General features: G+C 46.3%; 1 protein-coding gene across 1 annotated transcript in view; it reads left to right on the top strand.

Annotated features, from left to right (window-relative positions):
• The first annotated feature begins 2,871 nt into the window (after positions 1 to 2,871).
• LOC142674680 (matrix metalloproteinase-21-like) overlaps positions 2,872 to 22,447 on the top strand; it is a 49,730-nt gene continuing 30,154 nt past the window's right edge. The window contains exons 1-3 of the mRNA XM_075847196.1: positions 2,872 to 3,027; positions 9,929 to 10,652; positions 12,024 to 12,163. Of these exons, the coding sequence (XP_075703311.1) occupies positions 2,884 to 3,027; positions 9,929 to 10,652; positions 12,024 to 12,163 (1,008 nt within the window). The 5' untranslated portion in view covers positions 2,872 to 2,883. The remainder of the gene's footprint in view (positions 3,028 to 9,928; positions 10,653 to 12,023; positions 12,164 to 22,447) is intronic.

Raw genomic sequence — 22,447 nt, forward strand, 5'->3', positions numbered from 1 at the left:
TCACCTTACAGGAGAAGTGACAGCCTGGAATGACCTGATAGGAGAAGAGACAGTCTGGAATGACCTGACAGGAGAAGAGACAGTCTGGAATGACCTGATAGGAGAAAAGACAGTCTGGAATGACCTGACAGGAGAAGTGACAGCCTGGAATGACCTGACAGGAGAAGAGACAGTCTGGAATGACCTTACAGTAGAAGAGACAGTCTGGAATGACCTGACAGGAGAAGAGACAGTCTGGAATGACCTGACAGGAGAAGAGACAGCCTAGAATTACCTGATAGGAGAAGAGACAGCCTGGAATTACCTGATAGGAGAAGAGACAGCCTGGAATCACCTCACAGGAGAAGAGACAGCCTGGAATGACCTGATAGGAGAAGAGACAGCCTGGAATCACCTGACAGGAGAAGAGACAGCCTAGAATTACCTGATAGGAGAAGTGACAGCCTGGAATTACCTGATAGGAGAAGAGACAGCCTGGAATTACCTGATAGGAAAAGAGACAGTCTGGAATGACCTGACAAGAGAAGAGACAGTCCAGAATGACCTGACAGGAGAAGAGACAGTCTGGAATGACCTGATAGGAGAAGAGACAGCCTGGAATGACCTGACAGGAGAAGAGACAGCCTGGAATGACCTGACAGGAGAAGAGACAGCCTGGAATGACCTGACAGGAGAAGAGACAGCCTGGAATGACCTGACAGGAGAAGAGACAGCCTGGAATTACCTCATAGGAGAAGAGACAGTCTAGAATGACCTGACAGGAGAAGTGACAGTCTGGAATGACCTGACAGGAGAAGAGACAGCCTGGAATGACCTGACAGGAGAAGAGACAGCCTGGAATTACCTGATAGGAGAAGAGACAGCCTGGAATCACCTGACAGAAGAGACAGCCTGGAATGACCTGACAGGAGAAGAGACAGCCTGGAATGACCTGACAGGAGAAAAGACAGCCTGGAATGACCTGACAGGAGAAGAGACAGCCTGGAATGACCTGACAGGAGAAGTGACAGCCTGGAATGACCTGATAGCAGAAGAGACAGTCTGGTATGACCTGACAGGAGAAGTGACAGCCTGGAATGACCTGACAGGAGAAGAGACAGTCTAGAATGACCTGACAGGAGAAGAGACAGTCTGGAATGACCTGACAGGAGAAGAGACAGCCTGGAATGACCTGACAGGAGAAGAGACAGCCTGGAATGACCTGACAGGAGAAGAGACAGTCTGGTATGACCTGACACGAGAAGTGACAGCCTGGAATGACCTGACAACAGAAGAGACAGCCTGGAATGACCTGACAGGAGAATAGACAGTCTGGAATGACCTGACAGGAGAAGTGACAGCCTGGAATGACCTGACAGGAGAAGAGACAGTCTGGTATGACCTGACAGGAGAAGTGACAGCCTGGAATCACCTGACAGGAGAAGAGACAGCCTGGAATGACCTGACAGGAGAAGTGACAGCCTGGAATGACCTGACAGGAGAAGAGACAGCCTGGAATGACCTGATAGGAGAAAAGACAGTCTGGAATGACCTTACAGTAGAGGAGACAGTCTGGTATGACCTGACAGGAGAAGTGACAGCCTGGAATGACCTGATAGGAGAAAAGACAGTCTGGAATAACCTGACAGGAGAAGAGACAGCCTGGAATGACCTGATAGGAGAAGAGACAGTCTGGTATGACCTGACAGGAGAAGTGACAGCCTGGAATGACCTGACAGGAGAAGAGACAGCCTGGAATGACCTGACAGGAGAAGAGACAGCCTGGAATGACATGTCCTGGGGTTAGATGTAATATTGTGCCGGTCCTGTTGTTGTCAGTACTGTGGGGAGGGCCGGGTTAGTAAAGACCCTTTATCTCTGATGGTCTGGGGTCTCGGGCAGATCACGGGTGTAACATGACATTATTTTATTACTTCACAGATCTGCTACGAACTGAAACAAAAGCCGAAGAAAAGGTGAGAAACTGGAGTAGGTGGCGGAGTGAATGGCGGGGGCGGTCATGTGATGGGGGCTTCTAAATACCAGCGTGCTGGGCACACATGGGCATGACACTGGGCTCAGTGACTTGTAGGATGTAGCTGGTCCTGGGCATCATCGCTGGCACCAGTCCAGCCAGTCCTAACCAATGAGTAGAAAGCTTTCACAGCCGTTATGTGCCGGGTGGCTCCAGACTGTGCTCCAATCTTCCCATAATCGGGACCTCTGGACCCTCCTCCCACCTGGTGGTTCCGGACTGTGCTCCAATCTTCCCATAATCGGGACCTCTGGACCCTCCTCCCACCTGGTGGTTCCGGACTGTGCTCCAATCTTCCCATAATCGGGACCTCTGGACCCTCCTCCCACCAGGTGGCTACGGACTGTGCTTCAATCTTCCCATATTCGGGACCCCTGGACCCTCCTCCCACCAGGCGGCAACGGACTGTGCTCCAATCTTCCCATAATTGGGACCCCTGGACCCTCCTCCCACCAGGTGGCTCTAGCTGAGCGGATTGTCACCGGGGTCATCCCTGGACTGTATGTGATGCTCCATGATCAGTGAAGATCGGCCAGTGTCACTCTGGAGGCCATGGTCTCAGTCATACTCCAAACATTCTGCTTCTCTGGGAGTCTCTGGCCCACACGTGTGGACATGAGCGGTCACTAGGTGGCCATGTATGAGGTGGTCCATGCACAATGCCTCCCCTGGTCTTATGTTTACTTTAATAGCCAGTGATAAGGGGTCCGATACCTTGACGGGCACATTGATGGGGATAAAATGTGGAATAAATAGTAGATCAGGTTCTCCAGAACTAAACATGGCAGCTGACGGTCTCATTCATCTTTTTACAGAAACGAAACTAAGATTAAACTCAAGAGAAACACAAGTGACCCCACAACCTTGACATGGAGTCCACATCGGCTCTGCTCACCCTGCTCCTCATACATGTCAGCAGCGGGGAGAGACTTTACCAAGCATGGGACCCCTCCGACATACATGTCCACCCCCAGGACAAGGCACTGTCCATCCTGACAGCGACTCATGCCCAGGTACGTGACTGACCTCGCTGATATTTCACTCCATTATACAGAGTGATGGCAGGCACAGCTATTATCAATGGGGGGCGCTACACGTGTCCAATGGACCACGAGCCCACAAAGAACGTGACTCCACAAATATCTGGGCACATCCACATTAAACTTGAGATGAAACATCGAATACTTCATGGCCTAAATCAAAAGTAACGCGCGAAAAGGTTAAAATCATTTATAAAAACAAAATAAAAAACGTCATGAAAATAGAAAATAAACCACAAGTGACACCATAATGAATAACCCAATCCTTGTCAGTACAGGACAGCACAGGCGGAGCCCACGCAGAGCAGCTTGCCCACAACACACAGGCGGCTCCGTCTTCATTTCTGCATTACGGCTGATTTTCAGTCCACAATTATTATTGGATGTCACGTTATTTGGGGATGAATTACTTTCTTTTTGATTCTTATTCACAGGTGACAGGTTTTGTATTGCTCTAAGTTTTGCTGCTGCTTTTGTGGCTCTTTGTTTTTTATATTTTGCCTGGTCATATTATGATGGGTTATCACTACAATGGGGTCACATCATTTCTGTCGTCTCTATAAGTACTTGTTTTTTTTTAATGCTTTTAGCCTTTTGACGTGTTACTTCTGATTAGTGCCATAAAGTATTAGATTTTTCATCTCACATTTTTGTTTGTGTGCACAAATTATTGTGAAGTGCGGATTTCATTCTGTGCTAACTTTACATAGATTGGGGTGGTGGCGATGGAGTATGGTTTGGTCTGGAGGTGATGGCATGTGGTGTAGGTTGGAGGTGATGGAGAGTGGTGTAGGTTGGAGGTGATGGAGTATGGTTTGGTCTGGAGGTGGTGAAGTATGGTTTGGTCTTGAGGTGATGGAGTGTGGTATAGGTTGGAGGTGATATAGAATGGTGTAGGTTGGAGGTGATGGAGAGTGGTGTAGGTTGGAGGGGATGGAGAGTGGTATAGGTTGGAGGTGATGGAGTGTGGTGTAGGTTGGAGGTGATATAGAGTGGTGTAGGTTGGAGGTGATCGAGTGTGGTGTAGGTTGGAGGTGATGTAGTGTGTTGTAGGTTGGAAGTGATGGAGAGTGGTGTAGGTTGTAGGTGATGGAGTGTGGTGTAGGTTGTAGGTGATGGAGAGTGGTGTAGGTTGGAGGTGAAGGAGTGTGGTGTATGTTGGAGGTGATATAAAGTGGTGTAGGTTGGAGGTGAATGAGTGTGGTGTAGGTTGGAGGTGATGGAGAGTGGTGTAGGTTGGAGGTGATGGAGAGTGGTGTATGTTGGAAGTGATGGAGTATGGTTTGGTGTGGAGGTGATGGCGTGTGGTGTATGTTAGAGGTGAGGGAGAGTGGTGTAGGTTGGAGGTGATGGAGAGTGGTGTAGGTTGGAGGTGATGGAGAGTGGTGTAGGTTGGAAGTAATGGAGTATGGTTTGGTCTGGAGGTGATGGCGTGTCGTGTAGGTTGGAGGTGATGGAGAGTGGTGTAGGTTGGAGGTGATGGAAGGTGGTGTAGGTTCGAGGTGATTCAGTGTGGTGTAGGTTTGAGGTGATGGAGAGTAGTGTAGGTTGGAGGTGATGGAGAGTGGTGTAGGTTGGAAGTAATGGAGTATGGTTTGGTCTGGAGGTGATGGCGTGTCGTGTAGGTTGGAGGTGATGAAGTGTGGTGTAGGTAAGAGGTGATGGAAGGTGGTGTAGGTTCGAGGTGATTCAGTGTGGTGTAGGTTTGAGGTGATGGAGAGTAGTGTAGGTTGGAGGTGATGGAGAGTGGTGTAGGTTGGCGGTGATGGAGAGTGGTGTAGGTTGGAGGTGATGGAGAGTGGTGTAGGTTGGAGGTGATGGAGAGTGGTGTAGGTTAGAGGTGATGGAGTGTGGTGTAGGTTGGAGGTGATGGAGTGTGGTGTAGGTTGGAAGTGATGGAGAGTGGTGTAGGTTGGAGGTGATTGAGAGTGGTGTAGGTTGGAGGTGATGGAGTATGGTTTGGTCTGGAGGTGGTGAAGTATGGTTTGGTCTTGAGGTGATGGAGTGTGGTATAGGTTTGAGGTGATGGAGCGTGGTGTGGGTTGGAGGTGATATAGAGTGGTGTAGGTTAGAGGTGATGGAGTTTGGTGTATGTTGGAGGTGATGGAGAGTGGTATAGTTTGGAGGTGATGGAGTGTGGTGTAAGTTCGAGGTGATGGAGTGTGGTGTAGGTTCGAGGTGATGGAGAGTAGTGTAGGTTGGAGGTGAAGGAGAGTGGTGTAGGTTGTAGGTGATGGAGAGTGGTGTAGGTTGGAGGTGATGGAGAGTGATGTAAGTTGGAGGTGATGGCGTGTGGTGTAGGTTAGAGGTGATGGAGTGTGGTGTAGGTTGGAGGTGATGAAGTGTGGTGTGATTGAGAGTGGTGTAGGTTGGAGGTGAAGGAGAGTGGTGTAGGTTGGAGGTGAAGGATAGTGGTGTAAGTTGGAGGTGAAGGAGTGTGGTGTAGGTTGGAGGTGATGTACTGTGGTGTAGGTTGGAAGTGATGTAGAGTGGTGTAGGTTGGAGGTGATGGAGAGTGGTGTAGGTTGGAGGTTGATGGAGTGTGGTGTAGGTTGGAGGTGAAGGAGTGTGGTGTAGGTTGGAGGTGATGGAGAGTGGTGTAGGTTGGAGGTGATGGAGTGCGGTGTAGGTTGGAGGTGATGGAGAGTGGTGTAGGTTGAGGTGATGGAGAGTGGTGTAGGTTGGAGGTGATGGAGTGTGGCGTAGGTTGGAAGTGATGGAGAGTTGTGTAGGTTGGAGGTGATGGAGTGTGGTGTAGGTTGCAGGTGATGCAGAGTGGTGTAGGTTGGAGGTGATAGTGTGTGGTGTAGGTTGGAGGTGATGGCGTGTGGTGTAGGTCGGAGGTGTTGGAGAGTGGTGTAGGTTGGAGGTGATATAGAGTGGTGTAGGTTGGAGGTGATAGTGTGTGGTGTAGGTTGGAGGTGATGGCGTGTGGTGTAGGTCGGAGGTGTTGGAGAGTGGTGTAGGTTGGAGGTGATATAGAGTGGTGTAGGTTGGAGGTGATGGAGAGTGATGTAGGTTGGAAGTGATGGAGAGTGGTGTAGGTTGGAGGTGATTGGGAGTGGTGTGGGTTGGAGGTGAAGGAGAGTGGTGTAAGTTGGAGGTGAAGGAGTGTGGTGTAGGTTGGAGGTGATGGAGAGTGGTGTAGGTTGGAGGTGATGGAGAGTGGTGTAGGTTGGAGGTGATGGAGAGTGGTGTAGGTTGGAGGTGATGGAGAGTGGTGTAGGTTGGAGGTGATGGAGTGTGGTGTGGGTTAGAGGTGATATAGAGTGGTGTAGTGTAAAGGATCTGCCAGACACAGCTTCTGTGTCGACGCCCGTGCTTAATCAGTCTGCACCTGCTCCTAAGTCTGATAGAGTGACTCGGTCTGCTACCACTCAGGCTGAGGAGTGGGAGAACCTATCACAGCCTGGCCAGACGGTTCTAGCTCCTGCCTTCGGTCTATTTATGCCTTCATTTCCTGCTCCTCCTCTGCCTGTGATTCTTTCCTGTTTACTGGCTCTGCTGCTCCTGCTATTGTTATTGACCTTGCTTCATTTTGACCCTGGCTTTACTGACTGTGCTCCTGCTCTGCGTTTGGTACCTCGTACACTCCTGGTTTGACTCGGCTCGTTCACTACGCCTGTTGCACACGGTGTTGCTGTGGGCAACTGCCCCATTTCCCTTTGCTTCTGTGTACCCTTGTCTGTTTGTCTGTCGTGCACATATTGAGTGTAGGGACCGTCGCCCAGTTGTATGCCGTCGACTAGGACGGGCCGTGCAAGTAGGCAGGGACTGAGTAGATTAGGGCTCACCTGTCTGTCTCCCTACCCCGTCATTACATGTAGGTTGGAGGTGATGGAGAGTGTTGTAGGTTGGAGGTGATGGAGTGTGGTGTAGGTTGGAGGTGATGGCGTGTGGTGTAGGTTAGAGGTGATGGAGTGTGGTGTAGGTTGGAGGTGATGGAGTGTGGTGTAGGTTGGAAGTGATGGAGAGTGGTGTAGATTGGAGGTGATTGGGAGTGGTGTAGGTTGGAGGTGATGGAGTGTGGTGTAGGTTGGATGTGTGGCGAGTGGTGTAGGTTGGATGTGTGGAGTGTAGTGTAGGTTGGAGGTGATTGAGAGTGGTGTAAGTTGGAGGTGAAGGAGAGTGGTGTAGGTTGGAGGTGAAGGAGAGTGGTGTAAGTTGGAGGTGAAGGAGTGTGGTGTAGGTTGGAGGTGATGGAGAGTGGTGTAGGTTGGAGGTGATGGAGAGTGGTGTAGGTTTGAGGTGATGGAGAGTGGTGTAGGTTTGAGGTGATGGAGAGTGGGGTAGGTTGGAGGTGATGGAGTGTGGTGTGGGTTAGAGGTGATATAGAGTGGTGTAGATTGGAGGTGATGGAGTGTGGTGTAGGTTTGAGGTGATGGAGAGTGGGGTAGGTTGGATGCGTGGAGTGTAGTGTAGGTTGGAGGTGATGGAGAGTGGTGTAGATTGGAGGTGATGGAGTGTGGTGTAGGTTGGAGGGGATGAGTGTGGTGTAGGTTTGATGTGTGGAGTGTGGTGTAGGTAGGAGGTGATGGAGTGTGGTGTATGTTGGAGGTGATGGAGTGTGGTGTAGGTTTGATGTGTGGAGTGTTGTGTAGGTTGGAGGTGATGGAGTGTGGCTTTTTGTAGGTGATGGAGTGTCACTTGGATGGATGAGAGAGAGCGTGGCTTGGTTGGAGGTATGTAATGGAGTTTGGCTTGGTTGGAGGTGGGTGATGGAGTGTGGTACAGGCTAAAATGATGGAGTGTGGTGTAGTTTAGAGATGATGAGTGTGGTGTAGGTTGGAGGTGCTGGAGAGTGGTGTAGGTTGGAGGTGATGGAGTGTGGTGTAGGTTGGATGCGTGGAGTGTAGTGTAGGTTGGAGGTGATGGAGAGTGGTGTAGGTTGGAGGTGATGGAGTGTGGTGTTGATTGGAGGTGATGGAGAGTGGTGTAGGTTGGAGGTGAAGGAGTGTGGTGTAGGTTGGAGGTGAAGGAGTGTGGTGTAGGTTGGAGGTGAAGGAGTTTGGTGTAGGTTTGAGGTGAAGGAGTGTGGTGTAGGTTTGAGGTGAAGGCGTGTGGTGTAGGTTGGAGGTGAAGGAGTGTGGTGTAGGTTGGAGGTGAAGGATTGTGGTGTAGGTTGGAGGTGATGGAGAGTAGTGTAGCTTGCAGGTGATGGAGAGTGTTGTAGGTTGGAGGTGATGGAGAGTGGTGTAGGTTTGATGTGTGGAGTGTGGTGTAGGTTGGAGGTGATGGAGTGTGGCTTTTTGTAGGTGATGGAGTGTCACTTGGATGGAGGAGAGAGAGCGTGGCTTGGTTGGAGGTATGTAATGGAGTTTGGCTTGGTTGGAGGTGGGTGATGGAGTGTGGTACAGGCTAAAAATGATGGAGTGTGGTGTAGTTTAGAGATGATGAGTGTGGTGTAGGTTGGAGGTGATGGAGAGTGGTGTAGGTTGGAGGTGATAGAGTGTGGTGTAGGTTGGATGCGTGGAGTGTAGTGTAGGTTGGAGGTGATGGAGAGTGGTGTAGATTGGAGGTGATGGAGTGTGGTGTAGGTTGGAGGGGATGAGTGTGGTGTAGGTCTGATGTGTGGAGTGTGGTGTAGGTAGGAGGTGATGGAGTGTGGTGTATGTTGGAGGTGATGGAGTGTGGTGTAGGTTTGATGTGTGGAGTGTGGTGTAGGTTGGAGGTGATGGAGTGTGGCTTTTTGTAGGTGATGGAGTGTAACTTGGATGGAGGAGAGAGAGCGTGGCTTGGTTGGAGGTTTGTAATGGAGTTTGGCTTGGTTGGAGGTGGGTGTTGGAGTGTGGTACAGGCTAAAAATGATGGAGTGTGGTGTAGTTTAGAGATGATGAGTGTGGTGTCGGTTGGAGGTGATGGAGAGTGGTGTAGGTTGGAGGTGATGGAGTGTGGTGTAGGTTGGATGCGTGGAGTGTAGTGTAGGTTGGAGGTGATGGAGAGTGGTGTAGGTTGGCGGTGATGGAGTGTGGTGTTGATTGGAGGTGATGGAGAGTTGTATAGGTTGGAGGTGAAGGAGTGTGGTGTAGGTTGGAGGTGAAGGAGTGTGGTGTAGGTTGGAGGTGAAGGAGTGTGGTGTAGGTTGGAGGTGAAGGAGTGTGGTCTAGGTTGGAGGTGAAGGAGTGTGGTCTAGGTTGGAGGTGAAGGAGTGTGGTGTAGGTTGGAGGTGAAGGAGTGTGGTGTAGGTTGGAGGTGAAGGATTGTGGTGTAGGTTGAAGGTGATGGAGAGTAGTGTAGGTTGGAGGTGATGGAGAGTGGTGTAGATTGCAGGTGATGAAGAGTGGTGTAGGTTGGAGGTGATGGAGTATGGGGGGTAGGTTGGAGGTGAAGGAGTGTGGTGTAGGTTGGAGGTGATGGACAGTGGTGTAGGTTGGAGGTGATCGTGTTTGTTGTAAGTTTTAGGTGATTGAGTGTGGTGTAGGTTTGAGGTGATGGAGTGTGGCTTGGATGGAGGAGAGAGAGCGTGGCTTAGTTCTAGGTGATGGAGTGTGATGTAAGTTTTAGGTGATGGAGGGTGGCCTATTTGGAGTTGATGGCGTGTGACTTGGATGGAGGAGAGAGAGCGTGGCTTGGTAGGAGGTGGTGGAGTGTGGCTTGTTGTAGGTGATGGAGTGTGACTTGGATGGAGGAGAGAGAGCGTGGCTTGGTAGGAGGTGGTGGAGTGTGGCTTGTTGTAGGTGATGGAGTGTGACTTGGATGGAGGAGAGAGAGCGTGGGTTGGTTGGAGGTGATGAAGTGTGGTGTAGTTTTTAGACGATGGGGTGTAGGATAAAGGGGGTGAAGTGGGGTTTAGAGTTCGGTGTGAGGGATTTGTGTCTTATTATTGCCATTACTATTTCACGTGTTCTATTCTTGTGCGTTTTATCTTTTCAAGAACTATCTGTGGAAGTATGGCTGGATTAAGCCTGTTCGCTGGGACTCTTTGCCATTCCGAGGAGTTTCAACAATATCAGGGGGGATTGAAGCCCCAGCAGACATCTCCATCCTTCTAAATGAGGGAAAGACTACACCTTCTACTCAACCAGATATCCCCCAGCCTCCAGATGCAATACTAAATCAAAAATTTATAGGAGCTCTTAAAAGATTTCAGGAGGCAAACAGGCTTAAAGTGACGGGACATCTGGATGATGCCACACGGGAAGCCATGAATGCTCCACGCTGTGGCGTTCCTGACCGTAAGATCCCAGATGTAGAGAAACCTGAGGATTTAAAGGCAGCTGAGAGTGACAACTTATTGCAAGATAGTATCCAGGATAATATACAAGTTACTACCGCTAATCCCCTCATGTCTGCCAGTGAGAGGATCAGGAGGGAACTGAAGGAGAAAAGAAGGAGAGCCCAACCACAACCTGGGAATCATGTAAGGAAAAAACGAAGTGACCTCCTAAAAGCAGGAACTAAGAAAGGGGCCTTCTCCAAGCCCACAATAAAATGGAGGCTGCTGGGTGAAGGGTACAGCGTGTGGTTGACCATTGACCAGCAGAGGTCTATACTCATGCGTGCTTTCCGTATCTGGAGTGAAGTGGTCCCCCTCAACTTTGAAGAGGATTTGACTTCTCCTGCCCACCTCATTGACATCAAACTAGGCTTTGGTACCCGTGAGTATCAGTATTTTACCTTTCTTTATTGAGAAATGATTGATTAGCAAAGATAGAAGAGCACACTCCACTGCTCAGGCCTCACCTCTCTGAGAACGTCTGGGGTCCTGCGTATGACCTAGACTATTGGGTCTATCAAGTGGGAAATGGGGGATTTTATTTTACATAAAGGAAAGCTTCAGTCATCTGTGAATTCTCCCCCAGAGTTAGCACAAGGCATGAGGGGTAGTTGTTAGTTCTTCTATTTTTAGGGGTGCTCCTCAGGATACAGGTGCCTCTCATCCCATCCTTTCATGCTCTTCTCAGGGTTTAATGTTTTATCTTTAGTTGTTTAACATGGATCTTTTCAGGCAGAGGCGTAATCTTCTGGGCACCAATGTGATATCTTTAACTGAGCCCTCCCCACCTACCATATTCTATTTATAATGGTGCCCCTCTGTGGCAGCGTTGACTTGGCCTCCCTCAAGCACCATGGTCCTGGTGACTGCTACCTCAAATGCCCTATAGCTCTGCCCTTATTACCAGGTGAATTGGATGCAGTAATACTGACTTTCTTAATAAAACTGAAGTTTGAGGGAGGGGGCTGAATTATGAAGGTTTAGCCTAGGGCAACAAGCGAGCTCGTCCTGTCCCCATAGTGTGTGTATGACCCCCACCCATTCACAGTGTGAAGTTTGTGGTTTATAGTGTGGAGGTCTCTACATTTAGCACTCGACCCCTCTGACACTGATCTTCCCACAGCAGGAAATGTGTGACCTGTAAGTCACCTTCCTCATCACTCGTGCCTATCATTTACAGGTGTGCACTAAGTGATGATCCGAAACGATGCACCATGTGACCTAATTTACATAGCAAATCAGGGATTTATACATCGCTTCATCCCTGGTGTCCTATTGGAGGGGTCTTTAGTTCATAATCACTGTGGTTACCTTCCACTGCTTGTCTTTTATTATATACACACACAGTACTAGATGTGCATACAATTAAGTCTCATCCATTGATTCGTTCTCTTTATTTGACTCTTCCTGAAATTTCTGATACCTTCAAGTATGATTCATATCATACACACGTAGACGCATGTGCCAGCCTGATGTACTCGAAACAAAGTCACACATAAACCCACATCCAGTGAACGTGCCCCCATAACAGTAACAAACACAGTGACAGCTACAACGCAAACATCCACAGTAGCCCCATAACAATGACAGCCACAGTGCCTCCATAACAGTTACAGTCAAAGTACCCCCATAACAATGACAGCCACAGAGGTAAGTTCGAACTAACTATTGTCCTGTAAAGACAAGAGATCCCATGGGACCAAAATCTTTCATTCTTATGGGTTTCTGTAAATCTTTTGTTCTTATTTTACAGGTCGGCACTTGGGCTGCTCTCAGCTCTTTGATGGAATAGGCAGGGAGTTTGCTCATGCCTGGCAGCTCGGAGACATCCATTTTGATGATGATGAACATTTTGTGCCTCCCAATAGTGAAGAGGGGATCAGTCTGCTGAAGGTAAGAGGAACATGTGTACCAACCATTATATGAGCTGAGGTTATGAGGTTGTCTTCTGACTATAGAGGTTACTGGGTTGTCTTCTGACTATAGAGGTTACTGGGTTGTCTTCTGACTATAGATGTTAGTGGGTTGTCTTCTGGCTACAGAGGTTACTGGGTTGTCTTCTTACTATAGAGGTTAATGGGTTGTCTTCTGACTATAGAGGTTACTGGGTTGTCTTCTGACTATAGAGGTTACTGGGTTGTCTTCTTACTATAGAGGTTAATGGGTTGTCTTCTGACTATAGAGGTTACTGGGTTGTCTTCTGACTATAGAGGTTACTGGGTTGTCTTCTGACTATAGAGGTTACTGGGTTGTCTTCTGACTATAGAGATTACTGAGTTGTCTTCTGACTATAGAGGTTACTGGGTTGTCTTCTGACTATAGAGGTTACTGGGTTGTCTTCGGACTATAGAGGTTCCTGGGTTGTCTTCTGACTATAGATGTTACTGGGTGGTCTTCTGACTATAGAGGTTACTGGGATGTCTTCTGGCTATAGATGTTAGTGGGTTGTCTTCTGGCTACAGAGGTTACTGGGTTGTCTTCTTACTATAGAGGTTACTGGGTTGTCTTCTGACTATAGAGGTTACTGGGTTGTCTTCTGACTATAGAGGTTACTGGGTTGTCTTCTGACTATAGAGATTACTGAGTTGTCTTCTGACTATAGAGGTTACTGGGTTGTCTTCTGAATATAGAGGTTACTGGGTTGTCTTATGACTATAGAGGTTACTGGGTTGTCTTCTGACTATAGAGGTTACTGGGTTGTCTTCTGGCTATTGAGGTTACTGGGTTGTCTTCTGACTATAGAGGTTACTGGGTTGTCTTCGGACTATAGAGGTTCCTGGGTTGTCTTCTGACTATAGAGGTTACTGGATTGTCTTCTGACTATCGAGATTACTGGGTTGTCTTCTGACTATAGATGTTACTGGGTTCTTTTCTGGCTATAGAGGTTACTGGGTTGTCTTCTGACTATAGAGGTTACTGGGTTGTCTTCTGACTATAGAGGTTACTGGGTTGTATTCTGACTATAGAGGTTCCTGGGTTGTCTTCTGACTATAGAGGTTACTGGGTTGTCTTCGGACTATAGAGGTTCCTGGGTTGTCTTCTGACTATAGAGGTTACTGGGTTGTCTTCTGGCTATAGAGGTTCCTGGGTTGTATTCTGACTATAGAGGTTACTGGGTTGTCTTCTGGCTACAGAGGTTACTGGGTTGTCTTCTTACTATAGAGGTTAATGGGTTGTCTTCTGACTATAGAGGTTACTGGGTTGTCTTCTGACTATAGAGGTTACTGGGTTGTCTTCTTACTATAGAGGTTAATGGGTTGTCTTCTGACTATAGAGGTTACTGGGTTGTCTTCTGACTATAGAGGTTACTGGGTTGTCTTCTGACTATAGAGGTTACTGGGTTGTCTTCTGACTATAGAGATTACTGAGTTGTCTTCTGACTATAGAGGTTACTGGGTTGTCTTCTGACTATAGAGGTTACTGGGTTGTCTTCGGACTATAGAGGTTCCTGGGTTGTCTTCTGACTATAGATGTTACTGGGTGGTCTTCTGACTATAGAGGTTACTGGGATGTCTTCTGGCTATAGATGTTAGTGGGTTGTCTTCTGGCTACAGAGGTTACTGGGTTGTCTTCTTACTATAGAGGTTACTGGGTTGTCTTCTGACTATAGAGGTTACTGGGTTGTCTTCTGACTATAGAGGTTACTGGGTTGTCTTCTGACTATAGAGATTACTGAGTTGTCTTCTGACTATAGAGGTTACTGGGTTGTCTTCTGAATATAGAGGTTACTGGGTTGTCTTATGACTATAGAGGTTACTGGGTTGTCTTCTGACTATAGAGGTTACTGGGTTGTCTTCTGGCTATTGAGGTTACTGGGTTGTCTTCTGACTATAGAGGTTACTGGGTTGTCTTCGGACTATAGAGGTTCCTGGGTTGTCTTCTGACTATAGAGGTTACTGGATTGTCTTCTGACTATCGAGATTACTGGGTTGTCTTCTGACTATAGATGTTACTGGGTTCTTTTCTGGCTATAGAGGTTACTGGGTTGTCTTCTGACTATAGAGGTTACTGGGTTGTCTTCTGACTATAGAGGTTACTGGGTTGTATTCTGACTATAGAGGTTCCTGGGTTGTCTTCTGACTATAGAGGTTACTGGGTTGTCTTCGGACTATAGAGGTTCCTGGGTTGTCTTCTGACTATAGAGGTTCCTGGGTTGTCTTCAAGTTCTGACTATAGAGGTTACTGGGTTGTCTTCTGACTATAGAGGTTACTCGGTTGTCTTCTGACTATAGAGGTTACTGGATTGTCTTCTGACTATAGAGAATACTGGGTTGTCTTCTGACTATAGAGGTTACTGGGTTGTCTTCTGACTATAGAGGTTACTGGGTTGTCTTCGGACTATAGATGTTAGTGGGTTGTCTTCTGACTATAGAGGTTACTGGGTTGTCTGCTGACTATAGAGGTTAATGGGTTGTCTTCTGACTATAGAGGTTACTGGGTTGTCTTCTGACTATAGAGGTTACTGGGTTGTCTGCTGACTATAGAGGTTCCTGGGTTGTCTTCTGACTATAGAGGTTACTGGGTTGTCTTCTGACTATAGAGGTTCCTGGGTTGTCTTCTGACTATAGAGGTTACTGGGTTGTCTTCTGGCTATAGAGGATACTGGGTTGTCTTCTGGCTATAGAGGTTACTGGGTTGTCTTCTGACTATAGAGGTTACTGGGTTGTCTTCTGACTATAGATGTTACTGGGTGGTCTTCTGACTATAGAGGTTACTGGGATGTCTTCTGGCTATAGATGTTAGTGGGTTGTCTTCTGGCTACAGAGGTTACTGGGTTGTCTTCTTACTATAGAGGTTACTGGGTTGTCTTCTGACTATAGAGGTTACTGGGTTGTCTTCTGACTATAGAGGTTACTGGGTTGTCTTCTGACTATAGAGATTACTGAGTTGTCTTCTGACTATAGAGGTTACTGGGTTGTCTTCTGAATATAGAGGTTACTGGGTTGTCTTATGACTATAGAGGTTACTGGGTTGTCTTCTGACTATAGAGGTTACTGGGTTGTCTTCTGGCTATTGAGGTTACTGGGTTGTCTTCTGACTATAGAGGTTACTGGGTTGTCTTCGGACTATAGAGGTTCCTGGGTTGTCTTCTGACTATAGAGGTTACTGGATTGTCTTCTGACTATCGAGATTACTGGGTTGTCTTCTGACTATAGATGTTACTGGGTTCTTTTCTGGCTATAGAGGTTACTGGGTTGTCTTCTGACTATAGAGGTTACTGGGTTGTCTTCTGACTATAGAGGTTACTGGGTTGTATTCTGACTATAGAGGTTCCTGGGTTGTCTTCTGACTATAGAGGTTACTGGGTTGTCTTCGGACTATAGAGGTTCCTGGGTTGTCTTCTGACTATAGAGGTTACTGGGTTGTCTTCTGGCTATAGAGGTTCCTGGGTTGTATTCTGACTATAGAGGTTACTGGGTTGTCTTCTGGCTACAGAGGTTACTGGGTTGTCTTCTTACTATAGAGGTTAATGGGTTGTCTTCTGACTATAGAGGTTACTGGGTTGTCTTCTGACTATAGAGGTTACTGGGTTGTCTTCTTACTATAGAGGTTAATGGGTTGTCTTCTGACTATAGAGGTTACTGGGTTGTCTTCTGACTATAGAGGTTACTGGGTTGTCTTCTGACTATAGAGGTTACTGGGTTGTCTTCTGACTATAGAGATTACTGAGTTGTCTTCTGACTATAGAGGTTACTGGGTTGTCTTCTGACTATAGAGGTTACTGGGTTGTCTTCGGACTATAGAGGTTCCTGGGTTGTCTTCTGACTATAGATGTTACTGGGTGGTCTTCTGACTATAGAGGTTACTGGGATGTCTTCTGGCTATAGATGTTAGTGGGTTGTCTTCTGGCTACAGAGGTTACTGGGTTGTCTTCTTACTATAGAGGTTACTGGGTTGTCTTCTGACTATAGAGGTTACTGGGTTGTCTTCTGACTATAGAGGTTACTGGGTTGTCTTCTGACTATAGAGATTACTGAGTTGTCTTCTGACTATAGAGGTTACTGGGTTGTCTTCTGAATATAGAGGTTACTGGGTTGTCTTATGACTATAGAGGTTACTGGGTTGTCTTCTGACTATAGAGGTTACTGGGTTGTCTTCTGGCTATTGAGGTTACTGGGTTGTCTTCTGACTATAGAGGTTACTGGGTTGTCTTCGGACTATAGAGGTTCCTGGGTTGTCTTCTGACTATAGAGGTTACTGGATTGTCTTCTGACTATCGAGATTACTGGGTTGTCTTCTGACTATAGATGTTACTGGGTTCTTTTCTGGCTATAGAGGTTACTGGGTTGTCTTCTGACTATAGAGGTTACTGGGTTGTCTTCTGACTATAGAGGTTACTGGGTTGTATTCTGACTATAGAGGTTCCTGGGTTGTCTTCTGACTATAGAGGTTACTGGGTTGTCTTCGGACTATAGAGGTTCCTGGGTTGTCTTCTGACTATAGAGGTTCCTGGGTTGTCTTCAAGTTCTGACTATAGAGGTTACTGGGTTGTCTTCTGACTATAGAGGTTACTCGGTTGTCTTCTGACTATAGAGGTTACTGGATTGTCTTCTGACTATAGAGAATACTGGGTTGTCTTCTGACTATAGAGGTTACTGGGTTGTCTTCTGACTATAGAGGTTACTGGGTTGTCTTCGGACTATAGATGTTAGTGGGTTGTCTTCTGACTATAGAGGTTACTGGGTTGTCTGCTGACTATAGAGGTTAATGGGTTGTCTTCTGACTATAGAGGTTACTGGGTTGTCTTCTGACTATAGAGGTTACTGGGTTGTCTGCTGACTATAGAGGTTCCTGGGTTGTCTTCTGACTATAGAGGTTACTGGGTTGTCTTCTGACTATAGAGGTTCCTGGGTTGTCTTCTGACTATAGAGGTTACTGGGTTGTCTTCTGGCTATAGAGGATACTGGGTTGTCTTCTGGCTATAGAGGTTACTGGGTTGTCTTCTGACTATAGAGGTTACTGGGTTGTCTTCTGCCTATAGATGTTACTGAGTTGTCTTCTGACTATAGAGGTTACTGGGTTGTCTTCTGACTATAGAGGTTACTGGGTTGTTTTCTGACTATAGAGGTTACTGGGTTGTCTTCTGGCTATAGAGGTTCCTTGGTTGTCTTCTGAATATAGAGGTTACTGGGTTGTCTTCTGACTATAGAGGTTACTGGGTTGTCTGCTGACTATAGAGGTTACTGGGTTGTCTTCTGAATATAGAGGTTACTGGGTTGTCTTCTGGCTATAGAGGTTACTGGGTTGTCTTCTGACTATAGAGGTTACTGGGTTGTCTTCTGGCTATAGAGGTTACTGGGTTGTCTTCTGGCTATAGAGGTTACTGGGTTGTCTTCTGACTATAGAGATTACTGGGTTGTCTTCTGAATATAGAGGTTACTGGGTTGTCTTCTGACTATAGAGGTTACTGGGTTGTCTTCTGGCTATAGAGGTTACTGGGTTGTCTTCTGGCTATAGAGGTTACTGGGTTGTCTGCTGACTATAGAGGTTACTGGGTTGTCTTCTGGCTATAGAGGTTACTGGGTTGTCTTCTGACTATAGAGGCTCCTGGGTTGTTTTCTGACTATAGAGGTTACTGGGTTGTCTTCTGACTATAGAGGTTCCTGGGTTGTCTTCTGACTATAGATGTTACTGGGTTGTCTTCTGACTATAGATGTTACTGGGTTGTCTTCTGACTATAGAGGTTACTGGGTTGTCTTCTGACTATAGAGGTTACTGGGTTGTCTTCTGACTATAGAGGTTACTGGGTTGTCTTCGGACTATAGATGTTACTGGGATGTCTTCTGACTATAGAGATTACTGGGATGTCTTCTGACTATAGATGTTACTGGGTTGTCTTCTGACTATAGATATTACTGGGTTGTCTTCTGACTATAGATGTTACTGGGTTGTCTTCTGACTATAGAGGTTGCTGGGTTGTCTTCTGAATATAGAGGTTGCTGGGTTGTCTTCGGACTATAGATGTTACTGGGTTGTCTTCTGACTATAGATGTTACTGGATTGTCTTCTGACTATAGATATTACTGGGTTGTCTTCTGACTATAGATGTTACTGGGTTGTCTTCTGACTATAGATGTTACTGGATTGTCTTCTGACTATAGATATTACTGGGTTGTCTTCTGACTATAGAGGTTGATGGGTTGTCTTCTGAATATAGAGGTTGCTGTGTTGTCTTCGGACTATAGATGTTACTGGGTTGTCTTCTGACTATAGATGTTACTGGGTTGTCTTCTGACTATATATGTTACTGGGTTGTCTTCTGACTATAGAGGTTACTGGGTTGTCTTCTGACTATAGAGGTTCCTGGGTTGTCTTCTGACTATAGAGGTTCCTAGGTTGTCTTCTGACTATAGAGGTTAATGGGTTGTCTTCTGGCTATAGAGGTTACTGGGTTGTCTTCTGGCTATAGAGGTTACTGGGTTGTCTTCTGACTATAGAGGTTACTGGGTTGTTTTCTGCCTATAGATGTTACTGAGTTGTCTTCTGACTATAGAGGTTACTGGGTTGTCTTCTGACTATAGAGGTTACTGGGTTGTTTTCTGACTATAGAGGTTACTGGGTTGTCTTCTGGCTATAGAGGTTCCTTGGTTGTCTTCTGAATATAGAGGTTACTGGGTTGTCTTCTGACTATAGAGGTTACTGGGTTGTCTGCTGACTATAGAGGTTACTGGGTTGTCTGCTGACTATAGAGGTTACTGGGTTGTCTTCTGAATATAGAGGTTACTGGGTTGTCTTCTGGCTATAGAGGTTACTGGGTTGTCTTCTGACTATAGAGGTTACTGGGTTGTCTTCTGGCTATAGAGGTTACTGGGTTGTCTTCTGGCTATAGAGGTTACTGGGTTGTCTTCTGACTATAGAGATTACTGGGTTGTCTTCTGAATATAGAGGTTACTGGGTTGTCTTCTGACTATAGAGGTTACTGGGTTGTCTTCTGGCTATAGAGGTTACTGGGTTGTCTTCTGGCTATAGAGGTTACTGGGTTGTCTGATGACTATAGAGGTTACTGGGTTGTCTTCTGGCTATAGAGGTTACTGGGTTGTCTTCTGACTATAGAGGCTCCTGGGTTGTCTTCTGACTATAGAGGTTACTGGGTTGTCTTCTGACTATAGAGGTTCCTGGGTTGTCTTCTGACGATAGATGTTACTGGGTTGTCTTCTGACTATAGATGTTACTGGGTTGTCTTCTGACTATAGAGGTTACTGGGTTGTCTTCTGACTATAGAGGTTACTGGGTTGTCTTCTGACTATAGAGGTTACTGGGTTGTCTTCGGACTATAGATGTTACTGGGATGTCTTCTGACTATAGAGGTTACTGGGATGTCTTCTGACTATAGATGTTACTGGGTTGTCTTCTGACTATAGATATTACTGGGTTGTCTTCTGACTATAGATGTTACTGGGTTGTCTTCTGACTATAGATGTTACTGGGTTGTCTGCTGACAATAGAGGTTGCTGGGTTGTCTTCTGACTATAGATGTTACTGGATTGTCTTCTGACTATCGAGATTACTGGGTTGTCTTCTGACTATAGAGGTTACTGGGTTGTCTTCTGACTATAGAGGTTACTGGGTTGTATTCTGACTATAGAGGTTCCTGGGTTGTCTTCTGACTATAGAGGTTACTGGGTTGTCTTCGGACTATAGAGGTTCCTGGGTTGTCTTCTGACTATAGAGGTTCCTGGGTTGTCTTCAAGTTCTGACTATAGAGGTTACTGGGTTGTCTTCTGACTATAGAGGTTACTCGGTTGTCTTCTGACTATAGAGGTTACTGGATTGTCTTCTTACTATAGAGAATACTGGGTTGTCTTCTGACTATAGATGTTACTGGGTTGTCTTCTTACTATAGAGGTTACTGGGTTGTCTTCTGACTATAGAGGTTACTGGGTTGTCTTCGGACTATAGATGTTAGTGGGTTGTCTTCTGACTATAGAGGTTACTGGGTTGTCTGCTGACTATAGAGGTTAATGGGTTGTCTTCTGACTATAGAGGTTACTGGGTTGTCTTCTGACTATAGAGGTTACTGGGTTGTCTGCTGACTATAGAGGTTCCTGGGTTGTCTATTGACTATAGAGGTTACTGGGTTGTCTTCTGACTATAGAGGTTCCTGGGTTGTCTTCTGGCTATAGAGGTTACTGGGTTGTCTGCTGACTATAGAGGTTACTGGGTTGTCTTCTGGCTATAGAGGTTACTGGGTTGTCTTCTGACTATAGAGGTTACTGGGTTGTCTTCTGGCTATAGAGGTTACTGGGTTGTCTTCTGGCTATAGAGGTTACTGGGTTGTCTTCTGGCTATAGAGGTTACTGGGTTGTCTTCTGACTATAGAGATTACTGGGTTGTCTTCTGAATATAGAGGTTACTGGGTTGTCTTCTGACTATAGAGGTTACTGGGTTGTCTTCTGGCTATAGAGGTTACTGGGTTGTCTTCTGGCTATAGAGGTTACTGGGTTGTATGCTGACTATAGAGGTTACTGGGTTGTCTTCTGGCTATAGAGTTTACTGGGTTGTCTTCTGACTATAGGGGCTCCTGGGTTGTCTTCTGACTATAGAGGTTACCTGGTTGTCTTCTGACTATAGAGGTTACTGGGTTGTCTTCTGACTATAGAGGTTCCTGGGTTGTCTTCTGACTATAGAGGTTCCTGGGTTGTATTCTGACTATAGAGGTTCCTGGGTTGTCTTCTGACTATAGTGGTTACTGGGTTGTTTTCTGACTATAGATATTACTGGGTTGTCTTTTGAATATAGAGGTTACTGGGTTGTCTTCTGACTATAGAGGTTACTGGGTTGTCTTCTGACTATAGAGGTTACTGGGTTGTCTTCTGACTATAGAGGTTACTGGGTTGTCTTCGGACTATAGATGTTACTGGGATGTCTTCTGACTATAGAGTTTACTGGGTTGTCTTCTGACTATAGATATTACTGGGTTGTCTTCTGACTATAGATGTTACTGGGTTGTCTTCTGACTATAGAGGTTGCTGGGTTGTCTTCTGAATATAGAGGTTGCTGGGTTGTCTTCGGACTATAGATGTTACTGGGTTGTCTTCTGACTATAGATGTTACTGGATTGTCTTCTGACTACAGATATTACTGGGTTGTCTTCTGACTATAGATGTTACTGGGTTGTCTTCTGACTATAGATGTTACTGGATTGTCTTCTGACTATAGATATTACTGGGTTGTCTTCTGACTATAGAGGTTGCTGGGTTGTCTTCTGAATATAGAGGTTGCTGGGTTGTCTTCGGACTATAGATGTTACTGGGTTGTCTTCTGACTATAGATGTTACTGGGTTGTCTTCTGACTATAGATGTTACTGGGTTGTCTTCTGACTATAGAGGTTACTGGGTTGTCTTCTGACTATAGAGGTTACTGGGTTGTCTGCTGACTATAGAGGTTCCTGGGTTGTCTTCTGACTATAGAGGTTACTGGGTTGTCTTCTGACTATAGAGGTTCCTGGGTTGTCTTCTGACTATAGAGGTTACTGGGTTGTCTTCTGGCTATAGAGGTTACTGGGTTGTCTTCTGGCTATAGAGGTTACTGGGTTGTCTTCTGGCTATAGAGGTTACTGGGTTGTCTTCTGACTATAGAGGTTACTGGGTTGTCTTCTGCCTATAGATGTTACTGAGTTGTCTTCTGACTATAGAGGTTACTGGGTTGTCTTCTGACTATAGAGGTTACTGGGTTGTCTTCTGACTATAGAGGTTACTGGGTTGTCTTCTGGCTATAGAGGTTCCTTGGTTGTCTTCTGAATATAGAGGTTACTGGGTTGTCTTCTGACTATAGAGGTTACTGGGTTGTCTTCTGGCTATAGAGGTTACTGGGTTGTCTTCTGACTATAGAGGTTACTGGGTTGTCTTCTGGCTATAGAGGTTACTGGGTTGTCTTCTGACTATAGAGGTTACTGGGTTGTTTTCTGACTATAGAGGTTACTGGGTTGTTTTCTGACTATAGAGGTTACTGGGTTGTCTTCTGACTATAGAGGTTACTGGGTTGTTTTCTGACTATAGAGGTTACTGGGTTGTCTTCTGACTATAGAGGTTACTGGGTTGTTTTCTGACTATAGAGGTTACTGGGTTGTTTTCTGACTATAGAGGTTACTGGGTTGTCTTCTGACTATAGAGGTTACTGGGTTGTCTGCTGACTATAGAGGTTACTGGGTTGTCTTCTGAATATAGAGGTTACTG

Source organism: Rhinoderma darwinii (genome assembly GCF_050947455.1).
Source record: "Rhinoderma darwinii isolate aRhiDar2 chromosome 1 unlocalized genomic scaffold, aRhiDar2.hap1 SUPER_1_unloc_6, whole genome shotgun sequence".
In the NCBI taxonomy this organism is placed as follows: domain Eukaryota; kingdom Metazoa; phylum Chordata; class Amphibia; order Anura; family Rhinodermatidae; genus Rhinoderma; species Rhinoderma darwinii.